The sequence below is a fragment of the Salvia hispanica genome, chromosome 1, assembly GCF_023119035.1.
Source record: "Salvia hispanica cultivar TCC Black 2014 chromosome 1, UniMelb_Shisp_WGS_1.0, whole genome shotgun sequence".
NCBI lineage: Eukaryota > Viridiplantae > Streptophyta > Magnoliopsida > Lamiales > Lamiaceae > Salvia > Salvia hispanica.
The window spans coordinates 2,837,775-2,859,964 of NC_062965.1; the positions used below are offsets into that span (position 1 = coordinate 2,837,775).

General features: G+C 34.7%; 2 protein-coding genes and 1 pseudogene across 5 annotated transcripts; 2 read left to right on the forward strand and 1 right to left on the reverse strand.

Moving 5' to 3' along the window:
• Positions 1–549: 549 nt before the first annotated feature.
• On the reverse strand, positions 550–2,885 carry LOC125224190 (annotated as a pseudogene).
• Positions 2,886–11,188: 8,303 nt separating this feature from the next.
• Positions 11,189–15,545, forward strand: LOC125224200. Its single transcript, XM_048127561.1, has 5 exons — positions 11,189–11,349; positions 12,356–12,590; positions 14,359–14,759; positions 14,864–14,924; positions 15,243–15,545. Exons 1-5 carry the CDS (start codon positions 11,189–11,191, stop codon positions 15,354–15,356), a joined length of 972 nt encoding a protein of 323 aa, XP_047983518.1. The 3' UTR covers positions 15,357–15,545.
• Positions 15,546–18,295: 2,750 nt separating this feature from the next.
• On the forward strand, positions 18,296–19,391 carry LOC125199668. Of its 4 annotated transcripts, none has more exons than XM_048097667.1 (4): positions 18,296–18,600; positions 18,685–18,746; positions 18,864–19,013; positions 19,096–19,391. In XM_048097667.1, the coding sequence occupies exons 1-4, from the start codon at positions 18,375–18,377 to the stop codon at positions 19,222–19,224; spliced, it is 567 nt and encodes a 188-aa protein (XP_047953624.1). In that variant the 5' UTR covers positions 18,296–18,374; the 3' UTR covers positions 19,225–19,391. The 4 variants fall into 4 exon arrangements, 2 of the variants coding, with proteins under 2 accessions (XP_047953624.1, XP_047953589.1); XR_007172636.1 differs by having other exon boundaries at positions 18,410–18,600; positions 18,919–19,013; XM_048097632.1 differs by having other exon boundaries at positions 18,296–18,746.
• Positions 19,392–22,190: the final 2,799 nt, after the last annotated feature.

A 22,190-nucleotide genomic window follows, 5' to 3' on the forward strand; every position in this document is an offset into this window, starting at 1 on the left:
TTGAATGTCTCAGTTGAACCTGAATTGGTGACAAGACTCTAAGCTGCAACAGCCTCTACACATTTTCAGGAGTAGTAGTTCTTGAAATCCCAGCTCATTTTCCTACCTTGTTCTCACTAATTTAAATTTGATGAATGCAGACTGCCTGGAGCTAGTAAACTGGATGAGAGTGAGCCTGCATCTTTTAGGCGAACTATGCTCTCTGGTTTCAATACTGTAGTAGCTGTAGTTAGTATGTTACTATTAAACAATCAAATTTGCTGGAATTGTAACTGTTTCATGTCATGTCTTCAACATCATTTAGTCGAAAGCACTTAAATACAACAAATGAATTTCGTCTACAACAACATTATCACCTATTACAGTTGAACTAATCACTGATTCGCACACCTACAAGCTACAACACAAGCTAACATCCAAAATCATTAAAAAGTAACCTGCAGATCCTATGGATCTCCAATCAAAGTTTGTTAAACCATCAAATAAGTCCAGCATTGTGTTGTGTTGCCTCGTTGAGCGCTATTTCATTCATCCCTTAGTAATGCGCGTTCAATAAGAGACGAGCCACAGAAAAAATGTTGACCATATTGTGAGAGCAACAGAAGCCAAGGAATAACACCATAACATAATCACAGAGCATTCCATCTCACCAGCACCAAACAATTGAGTTATTGTTCCTAACATATCACAAGTTGCAGTTGAAAAATTATCATTTCACTCATTAACACAAACCAACATCTTTGAAAATTGAAACAGAGACCTGACATACCAATGTTCATTGCAGGGGGAATGGCAAATTGCAGCAAAAGAACAAACTCATACAGTGGATTATCATGCACTAAACCCAACCGGTTCGCCCCTTTAACCACTGCAATGCCTAACAGCGGCAGGGTAAGGTACCGAACACCTAGAACTCCAAATATAACAGACTTCTGAATTCCCGAACCTCTTAAACCTGCAATAAATGAACAAACAATATTTATGCAATGGAAGTTCCAAAAAACCATCACAATGATTAATTTTTTATCAGGCATCAACCTCTTAAAAGGTTTCCACCCATGACAAGCGTGACAGCTGGAATGGCTCCATCCCTGCAATGATTGACAACAACTTAAGACTAAGGTTGCAACTGAAAATTAGGTGCTAGAAGATTTACCCGATCAGAAGTGCAGTGTCTTGTAGTACATGGAATGGAGCTTCATCACCGATTAGCAGTCCTCGGATTTGTGGCACGAGTCCAACTACAAACCCGACTAACGGTGGACAAAAAGATACTAATGTTTATCAGAGTAGTGATGCAGATGCTGCATGTGTTCTATTTGCAAGCAAAGAAACAATACCGCTCTTGTCGTTGATGGTGCTAATATCTTCTTCAAGTTCATCTTATTGAAAACTAACCCCAATCTTTGCTTTATGTTGTCTGCTACAGAAACCTGCAATCAATCTTTTACATTTAAAAAATTACTTTGTAAAAGATGCAGAGGTATTACCTGATGAGGCTTGCTCTCAAATCCATGTCCTAATCCCTTTTCATGGTCCTCAGTTTCAGAAAGTAAAGGATCTGTCAGGCTCTTCCCAGACGAAGACGGAGAGCCCTCTCTTGATGACTTATGGGTGGGAGAGTCAATGATCTCTGACTTCCCTTGAGCTCCGACTTGAGGATACTCTAACGATATTGTATACATAGGACCACAGACAAATTGCTCCTATCTAAAGCATAAAAAACACACTCTTAAATTTCTTGAGCTTAATATATGATTTTCACACAGAATACAATACTTACTGCCATCGAGAGTGAGGCGTATGCCATTCCGTATTTGACGCAAACATCAGTGTCGCCAAAAGGGCTTCCACTCTCTCTACACACTGCTGGGATTATGATCAGAAGCAGGTTTCCCAAGTTCCCTATTTACACAAATGCACTAGTATGTTAGGTCATTGGATTCTTTGCGGTTTTTAGCCAAGCCAAATTACAAGAAGTTGCTTGAATATGATGCTATGTTACACCCTTTAAAACCAAGCATGTATTAGAAGAAAATTCAAGAATGTGGTCGGGACTGGCACACAACCTGCAGCACAACAACCTATAATGAGTCCATGAAGATGGGAAGGAGGTCTCGTGAATTGAATGACCACCCATCCTAGCACAGAACCAAATATGAAGGTGATGAGGATATTAAAGGGCATGAACCACCTGCAGTTAGATATATTGCATGAGAGGCCCGGGAAACACAAAAATGCATTATTGGTATGTGAAGAAAACTTACAACTCAACCTGCTTTCAAATGTTAATGTGCTGGCTAAGTTGCTGTAGACGAGGGCTGGGTTAAAAACAAAGAACGTAATCTGTCCACACAAGATAACATGATCATTTACAACAGATTGTGTTATCGTTTGGAAACCAGTAGACGTTCAAAGGCAACAATATGCACATATAAATACTACTTTCTAACCATCCAGATCTTCACAATCTAGCACTATGCACTGTCTTAATTCATTTTCTAGACATAGAATCTGAACATGCAAAACTTTATCGTATTTTCCGACTAACATGAAAGACTGAAACAGAGAGAAGCACAAGCACAAGCCAAAAGAAACTTCATTTCCAATCGCCAACAACAAATTTCTGTTTAGAGAAACTTATGATGCTACAATATCTAAATAAGTAGTCAAAAATGAGGATATACATACACATCGGGAAATAAACTCGCAAAGCTTGTTAAGGACTAAAAACTCGAAGCACAACTTACATTGTTCAAATGCTTCCTAGCATCGTCTCCTAGAATGTTGACGTGATCCACAGCAAGATACGAGCTCAACGCAGTCACCAGAAGCACTTTCACCACAGGAACAGAAGACGCCGCGAATAGATCCAAAAGGGCCATTTTTGCATTTCCAAACAGCAATACCTCAACCTTTAAGCTTTGGCCAGCTTTATACCATCAAAGCCTCTAAATCACAATAACATCAGTTTCCTGACATAGTTGCAATTGCAAACTTCTCATACTAGATAATTTCAACTTTTGTGAATATATTCCACCTTAGCATTAAGCCACCCTTTTTCTTGGATTCATTTAATATCCAAAATGCTAACATGATTTAGGCATTCCTTCATTATGCAATTCCAAATTTAGATATTAATTTCAAGAACTGCCACAAAATTTCGGGCTACTAGTTTGCATATTTACTGCCATATTTATCACTTTAGCAGAAGCTAGCTTGTACATACAACAGTTGACATTTTTTTTTATCTTTTTGTGTCACGAGTTTTGCGTATAATTATGCACCACGCCAATCAGAGTCAAACCATCGCAATCAAGACTATTCTAGAGAGAGAGAGAGAGAGAGATGAACTCTGCCAGAATATGAAATCGCAACCATGAAAAGATTTAATCTTTCCCAAAAAGAAGCAAGAAATATCAACATGCAATACACATATATAGTACTAGTACATAAAAGTCCATAAAATTAGACATAAAATTAAAGGTACCTTGTGTTCAAGAAAATCACGCCATAAACGAATCATGTAGAAATTTAGATATCAAAGTAGATCACGTTTCTTCATCCTCATTAAAGAAAACTTCTAGATTGGAATTACAAAAATCTTAAGCATTTCCCAATAAATGTATAAGACTGAAAAGCAAAGACCCTTTTTTTTATTGCAAGAAACACGAGAAAAGATTACGCACGTAAATCTGCTGCATGCAGCCGAAACGGCGTCGCATTTATAGTATTGAAATTCCTTTTCTATTGTTATTATTTTAGAGTTAACAAAAGTAATAAAGATAAAGTTACGCAGAAGATAGGATTAAATAATTATGCATATGAATCAAACTTCGATACTACCACATCTCTTTGTTTTCTTTATTTTATAGTTGTAGTATTATATACTTTAAATATAAGACATTAATTAATTAGGTTGGAGGCATTTTGGGAAATAATATCTGTTGTTATATACTCCCTCTTTTGTTTCATTAAAAATGAAACGATTTTCTTTTTGGGTTGTCCTATTAAAAATAAAACATTTTCTAAATGTCATGTTTGGTTGTCAGGATTCTGACTGGGAAAGTAATCTGATTCCTTAAATTTTAAATTCCTGCGTTTGTTTCAGTTTTTAATCAAACTGGGAAAGTAATCAGAATCCGGAAACAAAGAAGTTAGTACAACTTTCCAGGATTCTGAATCCTAACTTTTCTTAGGTATTCTTTTTCCCTGTTTTAGGATTCTTACATATTTAAGCAATATAGTATAGTTTAATAATAATAATAATAATAATAATAATAATAATAATAATAATTATAATAACAATTACAATGTTTAAAAAATGATACTTAATTTCACTATAATAAATACTATAATTAAAATTATCATAATTATATTTATATTTTATAATAATTCATAATAGTAATAATAATTTTATTAAATAATTAAAATATAATTATATAATATAAATCTTATAATAAATAATAACTATTAGTAAATTTTATAAATTAATAATTAATCAATAAAGCCATAGTGCAATTTTAATTATAAAATTTATTCAATTATAATATCCATAAACATTATAATTATAATATAATAATTATTATATTTATTATTATAATAAATGAGTATTATAATACTCCATATAACTACAATTATAATTATATTATTATATATTACTATGGATAATCCATATTTAAACTATCCATCGTAATAATAAATATAATTATATAATTATTATTAATATTTATAATTAATAATTTAATTAAAAATTTACAATATTATTTTTTTATTTAAGTATATTTTTAGTTTGGTGTTTAAATTAAATATAAATTTAAAATCTTGATATTTTTCAAATATAGGAAAGTAAAGTTACTATGAATATGATTTCCATGATTCATTTTTCAGGAATCATTTTCCTTGCCAACTTTACTTTCCCGCCAACCAAACATGGCCAAAATATAAACAATATCATCTCTACTTTTATATCTCTTTTACTTTATTCTTTCCTCATTAACTTACAAAATAACACTATATAAAATCTCGTGCCGAAAAACAAATGTGTTCATTTCTAACGAGGCGGGGGAGTACTTTTATAGTTATATGTCTACATCACATAAATTTATGTACTACATTATTTCCCAAAAAAGATATTATATAAGTTTAAACGCGTTGCAATTAGGATTACATGACTTAATAAATTTTATAACCGATGATTGTTACTTAATGATATTTATAATATTATCATTACGAAAATGAAGCTTGTGGTTCCCAAATAACTCATACTTTTATATTCTAAACTTCTATATGTCTGCCGTATATGCTTAATTAGACCAAATAGGCAAATACATACTCTTCCTCCGTCTTTGAAATTTTATCACATTTTTCCAGTTTCGTCTGTTCCATAAAATTTATCACATTTCACTTTTTTACCATTTTTAGTAGTGGATCTCACATTCTACTAACCTATATTCATTCATATTTTATTATAAAATTAATACAGTACTTTAAAATAAGATCCACATCCTACCAATTTTTTCAACTTACTTTCCATTATATTAAAGGGACGGAGGAAGTAATATCTAATGTCACGAAATTTTACACTCCGTCTCCGTGTATGTACTAATTATTCTAGGATAGTTTCTGCACTACCTTTTCCACTTGCTAATATTTTTATTTGTGCTTACAGCAATATCGGCATAATACAAATTTGCTATTGTCAATTTCTGTTGAGATATGACGTAAATGCTTACACTTAAATTGTGTACAAGTAAGTAGTACTCCCTCCGTTCCTTCATAGTTGAGTCATTTTTCCATTTCGGGAAGTTCCCTTATAATTGAGTCATTTCCATATTTAGTAACTTTTTCCTCTCTCTTACTTTATTTTCTCTACTTTATTCACTTTTTACTTTATTCTCTCTACCTTTTTTCTCTTTCTTACCTTTTTATCTATTTATTTAACACACTCAACATTCATTTCTTAAACTCCGTGCCGAAAAGTTCCGCCCCAACTATGAGGGAACGGAGGGAGTACTAGCTTAATCATTGGTGATGTTCATCTCTAAACTTAAATTCTATGGGATTTTTTTCATTTTTTCCTTTTATTTTCAGGGATGTTGTGAGTTTAAAATAATTAATATTTAATTGACCATATTTGATGGAAAATTTTATTTTTTGGACCCTTAAACATATAAGCTACAAGGCTTTGTCATCAAAATATATTTTATGATTTAATTTAATGAGATTTAAGAGTTCAGAGATTTATTCAACATATAATAAGCTCAAGGCATTTATTATTTTTTAAGTTAAACCAATATTTTTTAAAATTAATTATATAAAAACATTATATTGGGAAGAATGAGTTGTTTTTAAAAACCTAACCTAATGTTTTAATTTAACACACATGTGCGTCCAATTGGGCATCATTTTCAAATTAAATTGTATGTTGGGCTTACCAATACCATAAGTTACGTTTGTCTAATTGCACACACTCCACAGTTAATTTTTTTTTTTTTTAGGCGTAAATTATTAGGAATTCATACTACTATTTTGTTTACTATTTAATTATCAGTAATAATCACCCCAAAAAAAAAAAAAAAACTTCAGTTGGCCTTGTATTATTTTTAATGAATTCACTACGAGGGTGTTCGGTTTGCATAATTGTAAATTTATTGTGTATTTGGTTCATGAGATTCAACCCCACAGTTCAATCCTAGATATATAATCATGGGATAATTAGTCATAGCTAACCCCCTATAACTAAAATAATCTCACAACTCAATCCTAGATTGTATCTTGAAATTATTCTATCTTGCAAACCGAACACCACCTATGTATATAGGTCACCATATACCCATATTTGTTTCTTCATAATCATTTCGGGCCAAGAATATATAATAAATACTACTCCCTCCGTCCCGCTTAAGATGACACGTTTTCCTTTTTAGTTTGTCCCAACCAAGATGACACATTTCCTTATTTGGAAACTTTCTCTCTCCAATTAATACACTCAACCACTTTTTCTCACTCCTATTAAAATATTCACCTTTCTTTCTCTCTCTATTTTAATACTTCCACCCACCTTTTATCTCTCCAATTAAACACATTAACCCATTATTCCTAAAACCCTATGCCGGCTAAGGAATGTGTCATCTTACTATATTTTTAAAATATATGTATAGAATTACATAAATGTAAAAAATTATTTACAACTTTCTAAATTGAATTCTTCATTAGATGATTATACCCAAAATCATGATAGTAAGATTAATGGGATTAGAGAGATAAAATTCATTAATTGCATAACATTAATATTTTATAAATGAAAATGAAAATTCTATTACACAAACCGTTACCCATTTCACACTTGTTTAATAAAACTCATTATGCAATTCATAGCTCATTTAATATACGTATAGCCATTTTAGTTTAATGGTAGCGCTACAAAGTAATAAACATTCAAATGTTGATTCCATTTATAATTTTGATAACGGAAACAATCTTACTCAAATTTTGTTACAGTATTACTTTTAAATTAACATGTTAAAGTCTATTTTGAATCAGAGTGCATGTCAATTGAATATGATAATGTTTAGCAAATAAAATTTACATCGAATTGAAGATAATTCCAAATTTTCAAAACAATATAACGATTTTCATAATTTCACAATATTTGCTAAATTACTAATTTGAAAACAAAGCAAGATTTATACGGTCTAACAGTAGAAAATCAAAATCATATCACCCACCAATAACCAAATGGGCTTTTTACAGGTCTGAGATTTTATGAAAAAAATATAGATAATTCAAGTCATGGTTCAATCAACTAATGCAGTAAGTAATATAATATTCACATATATGCACCTACTTATAAGCAAAAAAAGCCCATCTAAGCTGATACTAATAATTTTTATTTTCTATTTAAATCCGTTGATTCAATAACATTAGAAACAATAGATATGAAGATAATATGACAATAAAAACCATTAAACACCTATAACTATTCTATAACACCAATACACTTACTACCGTATACCAATTTTAAGTTTTTAACAAATCAGAAATCTCACCGTCTGTAATCTCCATCAAAAAAATTGACACAATAATAATCCAATACTAATAGAGTAATAGTAGTATAAAAATCAAATTGCGGTCAAAATTAGAAGGGCAAAATGGGCATTTCGGAACGGTAAATCTATATCCAGGTGTGTTTTACATCGTTGTATTGAAGTAGGCAACCGCAGAAGCAGGGGACTTTCTATGCCGTTCTCTCTCTCCGGCGTTTCAAGGTGCTCTCTCTATCTACCTCTTTGCTAACGATTCGCCCTATCGTACTATGTAATCGCTGTTTGGATTATAATGACGTTTCAATTTTCTCCTAATTATTCCCCAAGTTAACAACATTTTGGACTGGAATTTGTGTGCATGCAGAATCCTCATTTTTCTCTAACTCACCAATGTATTGACTCCAGACTTGAATTCTATTGCATCTCCATTGCGACGGACTTGTGCCCTTCGTTACCTCGAGCTGCTTTCTGAGGTGAGTGTTTCGCAGGTTTGCCTGCATGAATTCGTGAGCGTGTGTTGAATTTGTCGCTGCATGTGAATCTGGAATTTGAATTGATCTGATATTGGTTTTCGTGGTGTTTTGACTGTTCCGCCCACTGAATTGTTGTTTATGAGATTCGGTTCATGCACGCAAGTTTTTTTTTTTGTACTCCAATTTATTTATTACATTTGGAGGAATTAGGGTTTAGAAATGCTCCGATTCCTGGATGGATAGTGTTGAACGATGATTTGTGTGCATTTACTTTTATGAATGGTCTAACAGGCGTTCTGGTTTTATACTTGTATTGGCCTCTGTCTATTTTGTTTCTTCTTTTTTGATCAATCTAATTTGTGGAATAGATAGCATAATGGATGACAAAGATGTAGAAATGCATGACGCCCAAAAGCCTGATTCGGGGAATGAAATCAAAGAAGCCGATTATAAAGTGTTCGACTTTAAGAGTGAATTTAAATAGGATGACCCTCCCTCTGCAGTTACTGTTGCAGAGAATGCAAGTCAAAATGGAAATGGTGATGACGACTCAAATAAGCTGAGCAATGAAGCAAATGATCAGATCAATGCCATGAGTGAAATGGAAGCTCAAACTAACCATGAAAGCCAGATTACTGAGCCAATGTCAGTCGAGGATGTTGAACCAACAGGTGAGCAAGTTGACACTGAAAGTAAGAATGAAGAGGGAATCAGTGTTGAGGCTAATTCAGAAGTGCAAACTGTGCCTGAAAGTGGTATGAAGAATGATGTGGTTGAGGAAAGTGTTGCTAATGATGGGTTGAAAGAGGAAAGTCCAGTTGCAAATGATGTTGAAAGTGAAATTCCTGTTAAAAATGTGGATGGAAATTCCAATGGCTACATTGCAGTGGAAAAGTCCAAAGAGAGTGGGGAGAATGAAGAAAGTGTTAAAAATGCTGCGAAAAGAGAATTGGAAGGTGAAAACGTGGATAGTGGTGGTGGTTTTAGTGACAATGATAAACTTCAAACCGGATTATCTTCAAACGAGGCTCCTCAAGTCCAAACCGTTACATCAGTTGAGGTTCCACAGGGTGCGGATAAAGAGGTGGAAGATGCAGCTAATGCAAATAAGGATAAAGTAGTTAGTGATGAACCAAAAGAACAGGATAAAGAAGTACTTCTAGCTGGGTGTGTAACTGATGGGAATGCCAAGAGTGTGGAAACTATAACTAGACTCGAAGGGAGTGATTCGTCTCTACTAAATAAGCATGAATTTGCTACACCCAATTCCACCGTCAGATATTTTCCGACAAATATGGGGAGCCATAGCGGAGAAGCAGGCAAGAAATAGATCAATATCAAAATAGTGTCCCTGCATAACAATTGGCGTGCGTAAACTCACATAATCGCAACGCATAGAAGCACCATTGCCAACAAACACGCAAAAAGGAGAAATAACATGAAGAGGTAAACATAACATTTCAGCGACGGAGGGTTTGATAAAGTTATGAGTACTGCCCCCATCAATCAGTATGGACAGAGGTGAATCACGTATGTAGCCGGTGAGGCGAATAGAGCGGGGCTTGATCTTTGGGCCGATGACGAAAATACGAGATACATCTCCGGTGATAGCCATATTCACTCCATCCTCGTATGTGCGAGCCTTAATGGGATCATCTGCGTCCTCGTCATCACTATCCTCCCCGAGAAGGGCATAGAACTTCTTCGCACAGACATGTTCCCCGGTGTATTTTTCCGGGCAGTACAGGTTGCGGGCTGTTCTGTCTGCTCTCTCCGCGGCCGAAATCCGAATAATGGGGTAGTCACGCGGGGCTCCCTCCCGCTGTTGCTTCTGCTGTGGGATGACTGTCTTCGGGCCCTCCGTTGGTGGCGGTAGCAGCAGTCGGCCGGTGATCGCGGTGCTGCCACTGGGACCGGTTGGCGGGCTGTATTGGCTGTGTAGCAGCAGCTTGGCAAGCGGCTAGTTGCTGGGCCAGAGCTATGGCGTCGCTCAGAGACGACGGACGCCGCGTTAGCAGCTCATGTTTCAACGAAGGAACAAGCCCGGCGATAAACAGGGATGTCAAGGTGCCGTCACCCACATTTGAAACCTTTCGGAGAAGTGGTTCAAACTCAGTCAAATAATCATCCAATGACCCAATCTGGCGCAGGGAGGCGAGGCGGCCAACGTAGTCCTCGTATAGGTCGGGGTCGAAGAGCCGCTTAATATCCAACAAGAAGTCCTCCCAGCCTCTACCTTCGTTGTTAGACTCCCAAAAACCGAACCACTCTGCTGCAGCATCGTCCAGCAAGAATTCCGTGAGGTAGAGTCTGTCTGCCAAGGGTGTAAAATTGTGATTGTAGTATTTCTGGACCTTCTTAATCCACATATTGACCCCCTCACCACTGAAACGTGGGGGTTTTATCTTCAGTTGAGGCCAAGCCTCGGCATCGAATCCGACCGGTTTGACAAGAGTTGAACGAGGCAGAGACCATCCACGTGATCTTGTCGCTGTCACGGTAGCAGATCCCTCCGGCGGCTTCTTCCCCAAATCCTCGACTGCAATTTGCAATCTGGTCATCTGATCCTCGACGTTCTTGTTGAGGGACGTCTGATGTAGCTCAAAAGATTCATGAGCGAAACAGTTCGCCTTGATTTTCTTCTCGTCAGAGGCGAGCCTGATCGTCATGTTGTACACCATCCGGCCGACCTCGTTCAGAGTGAACTCGGTTGACGGCGGCGGATTTCCAGCCGTGGAGTCGGAACCTGCAGACATCGTTAACAAAGGGGCGGGTGAAGAGAACGTCAAGAAAGCACCAGTTGATAGGTTGTGGGATCCTATCGATCGGTAGAGCACTCGAAAAAGATGAATTCCAGTAGCAATTATCAGCCCTAACGTGAGGCTAGGGTTTAGAGAGCAAGAGATGAGAAAAAGTGTGTTTATTACTTTAATTCTCAATGACTCGATCTATGAGAATTCTATAATTTATAGAATTCCCCCTACTTGATTCGGACTTACGATTCGGGAAAAAATAAAGAAGAAAACCCGAAAAGATTTGACTCTATCTTGAAATAAAATAGTTCTTACGAAACAAGGAAACAAAATAAAAAACAAATCAAAATAATGCTATCTCTAATATCAGACGTAGTCTCGATATTTGGCAGGACGGGGAGCGTTCCTCTGCGGTCGATCCTTCTTGGCTGCTCTAGTCTTCGGCCTGCCCCTCTGAACCGTCTTCGCCGCCTTCTCTCCCTCCGGCAGTTGTGGTTGTAGCTGCATGGGTTCATGCAGCCCTCCTTCCTCATTGCTTACTGTCTCGTTGATCAGGGTCGTATCAATACTCCAGTAGTTTTGTTTTTTGATTTATCGGTTTTGCTAATGATAGTCATAGAATGAATTGACAATTTAAGGAATTAAATTTTATGTTGAGATTTATATTAATTCTAATAGATCAGTAGAACGAGCTTTGAAACTGAATCTCTTTTGAATTCGCCTAATTAGGAATGTGTTAATTGGTTTAAACAAATTCCTAATTATACTCCATGAATTCTAATTGTATGTTTAAGCAATGATAAATTTGTGCTATAGTTGTTTTCCTAAATGGTGAATTCTAATTTCAGCAATTACTATGTTAATTTACATTAATAGATTAGGTTTGAAACTGAATCTCTTTTGGACATTGTATATATTAATTCGGCTAATTAGGAATGACTAGAAGCTTTGTTAGTTGGTTTAAACATAATCTCAACGAATATATAGTTATATTAGTATTTCTAATTGTTGATTTCTTGCATGTGTTTAAGCTTGTTTCCGTATTTCGGGTTAAAATTTAGTGTGTTGTTTTGTGGTAAAGGTTGGAAACAGGATCATCCGGAAGAGGATTCATTTTCGCGTGGAGCACGTCCAACCGTCGAGGTGCCATAAGAGAGGATAAAGAAGAACGACAAGTGGCGAAGGCTCAGGGCAAAATCATCAGCACCAAGAGGCAGCCAGAGGGACCGAAGCCCGGTTTCATGGTTGAGGGTGCTACACTAGAGACTGTCACTCCCATTCCAAACGATGTCGTTAATGATCTCAAGGGTGGCTATGTTTTGTTAGTATTAAACTTGTGTGCTCTTTTTTCTTTAAGACCAATTTTGGCTGGCTTGCGTTTCTCTTAAATTGGGATTTTGATATCTGAATTTTGTTTTTCTTCATATTTATACTTTGTTTTCTTTAAATCATTCATCTTGCTACAAAATACGCTATATTAACAGTCAACAACTATATCATGCATATGTATCTTTTTTATTGATTTTAATGGAAAAAACAAACTCAATATGATTATTACTAACATTAACATATATGTAACATCTCCTATTCGCTGTCCAAGGAATAATACGGGAGGAGATCCTCTGGTGGGCTGAAAATCACAGCATTTGTTGCTGTGGCTAAAACGCAACATATTGTAAATGAAATGCATCACTGCCACCTATCTTTTCCTTTTATATAATAGACTTATTTATATTGGATACCTTTTCATTTAAATATTATAAATATTGTCACGACCGCACTTTGCTAAGGATAGCAAAGCCGGGAAACCGTGACTAGGGGTAGGGAGTAAGAAGAGGGGAACAGAAAGGGGAAAATAATGACTGAATATTCACTTAGAAATAAAGGGGAAAACAACTCAAACAAACTCTTAATCACCAGAACTTGAATGAAAATCTTACTTTTCAATAAATAATTATCAGAGTACAGAAGAACAATCGAGGTTAACTAAAATCTTATTACGCAGCGGAATGAACACGGTCACATGAATGGAGACATGCACCGCCGAGAGCCTCTACTAAAAATAAAAGGAAAATCATAACTCCACTCAGCATTCTCCACTGTCACTGCTCAACCTGCACATTTAGAAATATATGCAGGGCTGAGTATAAAAATACTCAGTGAACACATTGCCGAAAAATACATATATAAAATGAAAATATTGCCATGCCATCACAGTAACACTCGAGGGTTTTCTCTTAAAAGACCCGAGCTTACTAAATTCTTTGTGAGCTAAAGTTCGACTGATCAGTCTAAGTTCGTTCTTTCTTTTGCCATATCTGAACACCAAGTGCCGTGGAGATGGTGCTCTCCCACGGTCACTTACCTTTTTCTCCAGCCGGGGAGGTGGCCACCTCCCACGGCCTCCATAACTTTATTTGTGACCCGTAGAAGGTGGCCACCTTCCACGGCCACTTGTGTACACTAATCCGAGTAGGGACACCACCCTCACTTGGACCCGAATTCGATTCTTACGTTCCAACCAAACAGATAGGCATAAAACAAATCATTTATGGCAAGACAACATTATTTACATAAACAACAAACATAGATTCACATTTTCATATTTTCATCCACATTAGTATGTAGGATAGAAAAGTTCACCTCGTTCATTTACTTCCCTTAACTTGAATTTTTCGCTCCGACCTTAACTTGCAGAGACAATCTTTTTTTGGAAACATCACACTATAGTAGAAAATACTAATCAAACTTCAAGAAATTCTTAAACTTTTATAGGAATGCATGCCTCATAATTAATTCTCTTTCATTATTTCACTTATCTTTAAGGAGTTTCTAAAACTCATATATTATTAGATGTTTCTTGTTCTATTATTTTCGGGCTTCGACCAAATTGATACTCCATACATTGCTATAAATTTTACGCAAAACTATAATAATTCGGATCGCGACTAATTATCTTAGCTTACTTAACTAATTTATTCTTAGGCCCAAAATAATTTAAGTTCGAAATTGGGCCCTTCCATAATTATGTATTGCAGCCCCAAACTTATGAAATTTGGCTTGGATTCAACTTACTTTTCCTAGACCCAAACATTTAAATCATTAGCCCAAATAAAAGAATCCATTACTAATACACTAAATACTTCTCCTTCTCCTTCATTTCTACCAACAAAGAAAAGATCTCCCTCTCCACTCTCTACCTTGTTTCTGCCGCCGCCGCCGCCCAGGTCCAGCGCCGCCTTCCACCGCCGCCTCCGGCGATCTCTCTCTCTCTCTCTCTTCTCACCTCCGTCTCCCTCTCTTTCTTCCCCAATTCCCTCTTCCTCTCTCGGCATCCACTCACGCCGCCGCCGCCCCTCCCCCCTCTCGGATCTGCCACCGCCGTCGCTGTCGCGGTGGCTCGGCGTCGAGGCCCTCCACCTCTCCCTCTCGGATTTCACCGCCGTCACTGTCATGCACCGCCTCAACCTCCGAACTTCCAAAAGGTAGGGATTGATTTATTATTCTTCCCTTTTATTTCATTTTCTAAGGATTTATAATCTTAGATCTGAAAGTTATGCAATTTAACTTGTAAAGGTTGTGAAATCAGTAACTTATCGGGGTGGGGGCTGTCCTTGTCTTTGTCGAGCGTCGCTGCCAGATTCCGGCAGGTTAGGGAGATAAGATTCTTAACTTGTGCTTACTTTGTTTGTCTATTATATGATTTTGGTGAATTGTGAGTATGTGTCTTGCTATTTGGAAGATTCAAAGATGGAATAGGTTGTTAAACTTGTTATAGCAGATTCTACTTCCAATTTATGTATGCATATGCTTGTTCATATATGAAAGAAAGGAAGAAAGGCTTGGGATTTACCTGAGATTTCTCACTGCACCCTCTCCCGACTCTCCTCCAATTCTCATTTCTGTGACAAAAAGGTTTTTGTAAATGTGGTGTAGACTTTGGAATTATATTTGTTGTGATTAAGCAGGAGGTGGAGGAGCAGAATCAAGCAGGAGGTGGATGGTGGATAAATACGTGGCTTGAATGGGAGGAGCGTAATCAAGGAGAAGGAGAAAGAGGCGGAGCGCAGCTGTTGATTTGAAGAGTCTGGTGTTGGATACTTTGGGCTCTTTTAGTGAAATGGGGTTTTTCAAGAGTGGGCTCCAAGCTGAAGCATTTTTTTGTTCTTCTTAATTTGAGCCCAAGATGGCTTTATGTTAAGCCCATTATGCTTTTTTTTTTTTCTTAGATTCAAACTCTTAATACTTTGATAATTAATACTTTAGGGGTATGCTAATTACTAAACATACATTACAACTCTTATCTCTACATTACAACTCTTATCGATTTATCGTAAACATCACATACTCTTTTGATTGTTAATAAGGAATGAAGATTAAACAAGGAAAAAAAAAAATTCGGATATCCATTTAACGTCTTTTTAAGATCAACTAAAAAGATAGGAAAGATTCGGGATGTTACAAATATTGTACTGTAGTACTTATCATTTAGTTAGATTAATAAATTCAAATACTTACCGATTAGTATCATACTATCAGCTATCATAGTAAATGATTTATTTTTAAGTGTTTAGTTAGATATTAGTATGTTTTTGTAGATAATAATATTAACCAATGGCGTACAGTATATCCTAGAATATGGAGTATTATGAATATAGGAGTAGTAAAATTGGTAAGTATTTTAAGTAAAAAATCTAACTACATTTTAAAATATTTAAATGAAATCTTTTACGTTTATGTTTTTTGTTTTTATTATATATTAGTAGTATGTTTTTGTTAATAATAATATTAAACAAAAACGTAAAGCGTCTGTCCCAAGGAAGATGACTTTATTTTGTGTATTAAATAGAGAGAATAAAATAAAAAAAATAAAAATGTTTTCATTTTTAGCAACGAGTCATCTCGGTTGGAAAAAACCAAAAATAAAGTGAGACATCTTCAGTAAGATGGAAGGAGTATAAGATGATGTGATATTCAGAATTGGTAAGTATTTTAAGTAAAAAATAATACGTATGGATGAAAATTTAATACTACAACATAAATTTTTTTAATTATTATACAAGTAAAAGAAAAAATAAAAATTTGTTGCATTTCAGTCCAGTATGCTGTATGCGATGCATCTAAACCGCAATTTTTATTTGTAAATCTAACTAAATGTTACAATAATTATAAATATTTAAATGAAAAGGTATCCAATATAAATAAGTCTATTATATAAAAGGAAAAGATAAGTGGCAGTGATGCGTTTCATTTGCAATAAGTTGCGTTTTAACCACAGCACCTCATTTTCAGCCCAGCAGAGGATCTCCTCCTGAATAATACACATGAACAAATTACGTGGTAACAATATCTTTATCATTAGATTAAAACTAGTATCACGCCTATGCTATGCACAGATTGATATATTTTTAAAATATTAATTGATAAAATTTAAATGGAAGCCCAATCATGCTTCGATCGAATCTGATACTCTCTTAGATGTCGTCCTTTGAATGTTGATTATGAAGCTTTCCAACTTCTGCAATAAAAATAAAAAGAGAAGACTATTAAATGTTAACAACATACAAGTAGAATATTAAATTAAATTTACTCTAGAAAATTTCGACCATATGTTGTTGTGCAACATTACCACTAACTATGGAAACTAGATAACCAACAAACACTAATCACAAGTTTTATATACTTTTAATTCATTTAAATATCTATTTTAAATAGGTATTTCCCTAAATACCCTCAAAATTCCTCTTATTTCCTAAACACCCCCAAAACTCCCTTTTTATATATTGTATAGATTAGGAAAAGTACTAAATTATAGAATAATAAAAACTAGTACCTCACCCGTAACTAAGATTTCTACTACATCATATTATTATGCATAAAAAATAGTAACTAAAAACCATTGATTAAGATTAGACAATCATAATCAAAATTTTAATTACAAATAAATATCCACTTTTAAAATACTAGTATAATTTATAGACTAAAGTCCATAATTAGTCATCTTTATTTACTCTAAAATACTTTTTCATCCTTTACATTGAGTTTGTTATTTTTTTTTCTCAAACTACATTATTAAGACTTAAAGTCCGACTGATCAGTCTAATTTCTTTTAGAAAATAAAGTATCTAAATATTTGCGTATCAGGATTATGACCACCTTCACCAGCCAAACTTTAGGGAGACCCCTGATCCATTTCCATTTGTGTACACTAGTTCTAGGGTACATTGTCGCATTGGGACTCAAATTTGGTTAATATACATACTTGAGATTACTTAAATAGGAAATTAATTAAGTTGGATCTCAATTAAAACTAAATTTGTAACGTGGGAGAGTTTGATTAAAAATAAACCCAGCACTAGGATAATTTTTAAAGCTGGGCCCAAATTCAATTCACTATAACTTGGCCAAAATTATAAATAAGAATAGGGTGGAATCGGTCCTCACTCCCAATCTCTCTTCTCCGATTGAAACCTAGCTCTCTCTCTCGCCGTATCACTTATTCTCGTCGCTCTTCCCCAATTGAAACCTAGCTTCCTCCGCCGGTGCTTCGGGTGTCTCGTCGCCGTATTATTGATTAACTAAAGCTATGATGGTAAGTATTAGTATATGATATTTCAATTTTGTATGTAGTCTAGTGATGAGTAATTATAATATGTGAATTGTAGATGGGGAATGAAGATAGAATCAGCCACTTGCCTACTGATCTTCTCATATCTATAATCTCTCGACTCACCTTCGTAGAAGCTACTACTACTTCCATACTTTCAACTCGTTGGCGGCATCTCCATCGCTATGTCACTCGTTTCAGTTTACCAATATATTTACCTAGGGTTTATACGAACGATTGGTACTATGCATTTACTGTCACACGGGTCTTGCGTTTACACAGAGGTGGTCGGATAAAAGAGTTCAGGTCGTGCATGTCTAGATGTTTCAAGTATTATATTGATGAATGGTTTGAGTTTGCCCTATCTAAGAAAGCTGAAATAATTCATTTACGTGGTAACCCGTATATTGATTACGAGGCTCTGTTTCTTAGACTTCGAAATAAGAATAATGGATTTGAATGCCTTAAAGATTTGTGTCTACTTGACCCTACAATGACCGATCAAGACTTGAAGCTTTTGTTATCCAATTGCATTGCTCTTGAATCCTTGGAACTTAAGTATGCTTTCGGGTTGGAAAATGTCTCAATTGTTGGTCACACTAAACTGAAGCATTTGAACCTGACGTACTTGAAAGCTCACTCCTTTGTGATTCGCGATACTATTAGCCTCGTTTCTTTGACACTGCGTATCTTGATCGATGGACGCTCTGTGCAACTTAGTAATACTCCCAAGCTTACCCAACTCTATCTTGAAGCATTTTTTCCTCTAAAATTGCTTGATGAGCTCTTTACTGGAATGCCAGCTTGTATACGCGACCAACTCCAAATAATGCACATCACCGCTAAAGTTAGAACTGAATGTGAGGTAATAATTTATCTTCAATTATTTTATGTTCTTATGTGTGTGTGTGAGTGTATATATATGTGTCCGTAAAATATTCGTGTTTGTGATTTTAATTTGTAGATGTACCACATGTATCAGAAGTCATGGGTTGATCTTGTAAATGTAAAACATCTAGAGTTGACCTTTGTTGCAGTGAAGTTTAGTCTCGGCCCGTATTTTTTGTGCAATTTCTTTCGTTTGGTTCGTTTGGTTGAAGCATGTAGTTCATTGGACAAACTTGTGATAAAGGTATGCATTAATTTGGGTGTATGATATATGTTGATGAATCAGTCATTGCATCAATTGACTCATGTTTATAATTTGTCTACAGCTTCCGATTTTACCGCCCTCACATGATGAATGCACGTTGGAAACATATATTGGACCAAGATGCGAGTTGTCGCCAAAGTATTTGGAAATCTCACGATATTCTGGTGCTCCGTCACACAATTGGCTTTAACTTTGTACCTAATTGATAATGCTAGTAGATCTCTTCAAAAAGTGTCTGTGGTGGCTCAAGATGAAGAGGCATTAGCTCGTGCACGCCATGATTTTCAACGTATTGCGTTTGTTAGTTTTTCAGTTATGTAACCGTTTATACCTTCCTTTAAATTTATGTGTCGTTGTTGCCTTGCTATTGAGTGTAAATATTTATAACCACGCCTTATTTTTCCTTTTCTAATCAAGTTAATTCAATTGAAACCAATAGGAAACGTGGTATAGTCGAAAGAAGAACGGTACATAGCAAGTTGAGATTAGGGTTAATGAAGATGGCGTACAAACACTAAAACTCTTGATGGAAAAAGCTATTCCTTTTTGTCCTCCATTAATTTTCTTAATTTTTTATTTTGATCCGTCCCTTATTAATTATTCCATTTTATTTTTATTGTATCTGGCAGTGGACATCGCCAATGTTGTCAAAGCATAATGGCGGTTAATGGATTATGGAGAAGATAAAAGTGAGCGAAAAAATTTAATAAAATGTAAGTCATATTTTTATATATTAATTAATAAAATATAATAAGGGTCGATTAATGGATTATGGAGTCCAATTATTAAAAATACTAAAGGTGAATAATATAGTTTTCTTTATTCGAACGAAAAAGGAAATACGAAGTACTCCCTCTGTCCCATAAAAGTTGAGTCAAAACTTTTGGGCACGGAAGTTAAGTATTTATATTAAATAAATAAGAGAGATGAAAAGAGTAGGAAAGATAAGAGAGAATAAAGCAAATGATGGAATAAAAAAAGAGTAATTAGATGTTTTGTCTTTTCTTAGAAAAAGAAATGACTCAACTTTATTGGGACGGACTAAAAAGGAATACGACTCAACTTTTTTGGGACGGAGAAAGTATGAAATAATTATTTGAAGATTGAAGAAGTATATAATGCAGCCCCGCCATAATTTTTTTCTACGGTGAAAAACGTGCTTTTCTTCCTCGGCCTCAGGTAAAAGCACGTTTTTCACCCCTTTCTTCTTCAGAAAATCCATTCCGGCAACGAACACTGCTGTTGCCGGAAACAACCCCCACTCCAGCTCTGCCTTGTCGAAATTGCAACTGTGGAAATCCCGATCCGCCCCAAAACATGTCGTTCATCTTAACCTCCTCCACTGAGCCTGCTTCCGCCTCCAGCTTTGTCCTCGCCTCGCTGCCAAAATACGGGTGGATCGGTATAATCCCTTTGATCGAAACCTTGGTATAATTTTCTCCAACGAATTTTATTGCGATGTTGCCACCGGCGAGGAAAACACGGGATAGGTCGGCGATTAGGGGCATTTTAAGTTGGATTTAATTAAGATGTTTTTAAATTTTTTTGATTAATATGTGATCTGGAATTTGTTGAAAGAGGTTTTGATGAGGGGAGATTAAAGTTTGTTGTGGTTATGGTTAAAACTTAAAAGTAGTTAATCATAGGTTGGATGCCGTTAATGCATTTGGATTGTGGGAGAGAAAAATGGAGAGAGGGTAAAATAATGTAAGTTGTGCGTTAAAATGCTAACTTTTCTTAAGTTGCTAACTTGTTAACCCGTCAATGCAGTGTATTAAAAATGTCAATACGATCACATTAAAATGTCAATTCATATTTGTGTTGACATTTTTATAAACTGCGTTAGACATTTAAATATCAATGTCAACATAATTTGTTAAAATATCAACTTCAATTTATGTTGACATTTCAGTATCATCGTGTTGACATTTTTAATACATTGCATTGACAGGTTAGCAAGTTAGCAACGGATCACACCTAAGTTCGTAAGTGTATTTATTTAGTTATATGGATTAGTATTTTTTAATATTGATATTTTTCTAATAACTTGGGAGTTGGGACGATGAATTTCTTGATATATTTAAACTTCTAATAATATGAAGATAAATAATTAAATAAAATAATGTCAAACTAATGAAAAAACTAGAATCTGGATAGATATTATGGCTGCGTATTTTGGGTTTTATTTTAATTGTTGATTAAGATTTAAGAAGATGATGATATTAAATATAAAAAGAAACACTTTTGAAAATCTAAAATAGTCTAGTACTCTAGAAAATAAAAGTATAAAGATGTACAACGTGCTTTTGCTCAAATAAATAAAAGTGGCATGAACGATGTGTGTGATCAAATGACATGAATGTGTTTGACATTGTGATAGTGTTGTCGAATATTCTTTAATTTTAAATATTTAATTATACTTTACTATTCGCAATGGGAAAATATAAATGTACATGATTGTACATGTACATAATATCTTTAAATTTTTATATTTATGTGAATTTAATTAAAAGTTAATTTTGTTATTTATTGTATTATAGTATGTAGCAATAAGAAATAAGAGAGATATAAATTTTATGTTGAATCATAACATGATTTTGAGCTTGATTTGAATTAATTTTACAATATTTAGTAAGAAAATATTGTTTTGCTTAAGTATACAAATATTTTAGTAAAAATTTAAATTTTTTTCCGAAGTGTTGCAAAATGATTAGTATAAAATTTATTTTAAATCAATTAATGTTTATAAAACGATTTTCAATGTAAAGTGTTAAAAAAAGTTCGATTATGTAGTAGAATTATGTAAGTTTATCACTAACCATAGTCATAATTTTTATTTGTATAAAATTTCATATATATAAAATAATTAAATATAAAATAACTAAAAAGGGTCTTACCCGTAAAATCCCAAAATAGTACTGTACTTACCAATGATCAAAGTGATATAGAAATAGTACTGTTTTTTTTTTTGTGTGTAATATTATTATTTCAGTTACATATATTATATCACGCCAATTCCATATGGTAATTTGCATAATTAATACTATAATAATTTCCATAAAATCAGGATGTTTCCATTTTGTGTTGTTAATTTGTTAAGTTTGTGTTTAATTGATGTGCCATAATAGTTAACCCTAATCTCCGCTCGGACTTGGA